Here is a 1,801-nt window from a genome sequence, read left to right as displayed (position 1 = left end):
AGTGATAATATTGATATTTATTATATGTGAATTGGAGAGTGATAATATTGATATTTTGCACCTGATAGCTTCAACAACTAACAAACCCTTAATAATATTTTGAACCCCCTAAAATCGGTGTTTGAGCGCTAAACTCAAAACAAATATGAAATACATCCATCACCTTCTTAATACATTAATAGTCAACCAACAATTAGTTTCTCACTAATTCGATTTGAACCATTGATCATCTAAAATTAGTATTCGTTGACCAATGTTGATCAATTTATGATGTTTACTTTTGGATAATCTTACATTATTTTTGAGCTCGAATCAAGCAAACATCACTGAACTTACAAGTAATGGAAACTCGCCCACTATGTTATTGTTTGCTCTGAGTATGTATTACTTCGTTTAGAAAATATTGTGAGCTTAATATGATTTTTATTTAGTTAGAAAAAATATATGTCAATCACAACAAAACCTACCAATGAAATCAAAATCTGTATTTGTTTTGTTTGAAAAATAAAACATAAAACTCATCACTAAAATTAATTTTGTCTCTCATTTTAATGTAGTTAAAAGAAATTTATTGTTTTCGTATGAAAGAAAATGATTGAGGGAGCATCTGAAATTGATGTTCTATCCACTAATGCTTATGTTTTACAGTCGTAACCAAACAGGGTCATATTAAACATCAATTGCATATATAAACCAACAGATGATCATTAAATAAAATTGGAATCTATTATAAATGCCCAGTTTTTTTTTTACTCCATGGCAATATAATATATATAGCAGATGATTAGTAATGTAGATTTATTATTATTATCATAAAGTTAGAATTTCAACCAAAAGATATTGATAGATTAACATTCTGAGAATGAAACCTATGGTTTCCATAAAGTCACATAATGTTTAAAATGACAAGTTCCTCTTTCGGGGCAATGATAAAGGGAAACTATTATTCAAATACAGACTTTTATTTTCATTAAAATAAATTTATAAAAACATTATCTAAATTTAATTGAAAATCTGAAATATAAAGAAAAAAAAAATAATAGGAGTTAGGATGGAAGATAAGTCAAGTTTAATTAAGTAAAAGTTAGACTAAGCAGGAAGAAAACAATTTTAAGTCTCAATATTTGATGGTAGTAAAGAATGTCTATAGCAGTCGAAGGCGACATGAAACCCGAACCAGACGAACCTTGAGGCATGCAATCGTCTATTAATTTATTGCAGATGACAGCCTGCATTCGTTTTGTATAAAAGGATCTTGAGATGTTACGATTCGCTGCATTATCAACTAAGCATAGAATAAGTTTAAGAAAATTAAATGTGCAAAGAACAAGGATCGAAAAGAGAATTGCGCATCAGTTGATACAATTAAATAATTCCGTTCAGACCAGATTAAACAGATATAACGCAAGATTTGGCGAGGTTAAAGAAATGCATGACAGAGGACTAACTTTAAAATTAAAGGTTGAGAACCTCGCGAGAGTGTCTATGTCCGCCCGGGGGATGCGCGTTACCCTGCAGAAAGAGGAGGGTTGGAGTGGCCTGCTGGAGATGATGGAGATGAAGGCGAGGACAGGAGGGCTGCCGCTGGAGCCGCCGATGTGGCTGACCAGGAGTATCGCTGCCAACTCCAGTACCATACTAAGACTGACAGCACACTAACATCCCCACCTCACTAGCCTATTTACAGAGCGGCACATCTAGCCAATCAGGGCCTTACCATATGCTAACTCGATAAACCGATATCAATTACATTGTTTGGAAACATTTACGATACCAATTTAAAAAATAATCATTGATACAT

General features: G+C 32.6%; 1 protein-coding gene across 2 annotated transcripts in view; it reads right to left on the bottom strand.

Annotated features, from left to right (window-relative positions):
* alpha-Man-IIb (alpha-Mannosidase class II b) overlaps positions 1 to 1,801 on the bottom strand; it is a 127,146-nt gene that overhangs the window by 19,834 nt on the left and 105,511 nt on the right. The window contains exon 1 of one of the 2 annotated variants that reach the window (XM_014427263.3): positions 1,449 to 1,652. The exons of the other annotated variant lie outside the window; for it this stretch is intronic. Coding sequence (XP_014282749.1) covers positions 1,449 to 1,637 — 189 coding nt within the window. The 5' untranslated portion in view covers positions 1,638 to 1,652. Of the gene's footprint in view, positions 1 to 1,448; positions 1,653 to 1,801 lie in introns of those variants that run through there. 2 annotated transcript variants of the gene reach the window in all.

Source organism: Halyomorpha halys, unplaced genomic scaffold (assembly GCF_000696795.3).
Source record: "Halyomorpha halys isolate HHAL.00 unplaced genomic scaffold, Hhal_1.1 Scaffold30.1, whole genome shotgun sequence".
Lineage (NCBI taxonomy): Eukaryota > Metazoa > Arthropoda > Insecta > Hemiptera > Pentatomidae > Halyomorpha > Halyomorpha halys.
The sequence above is the reverse complement of the archived record's forward strand: the minus strand, read 5'-3'. Positions and strand labels throughout refer to the sequence as shown.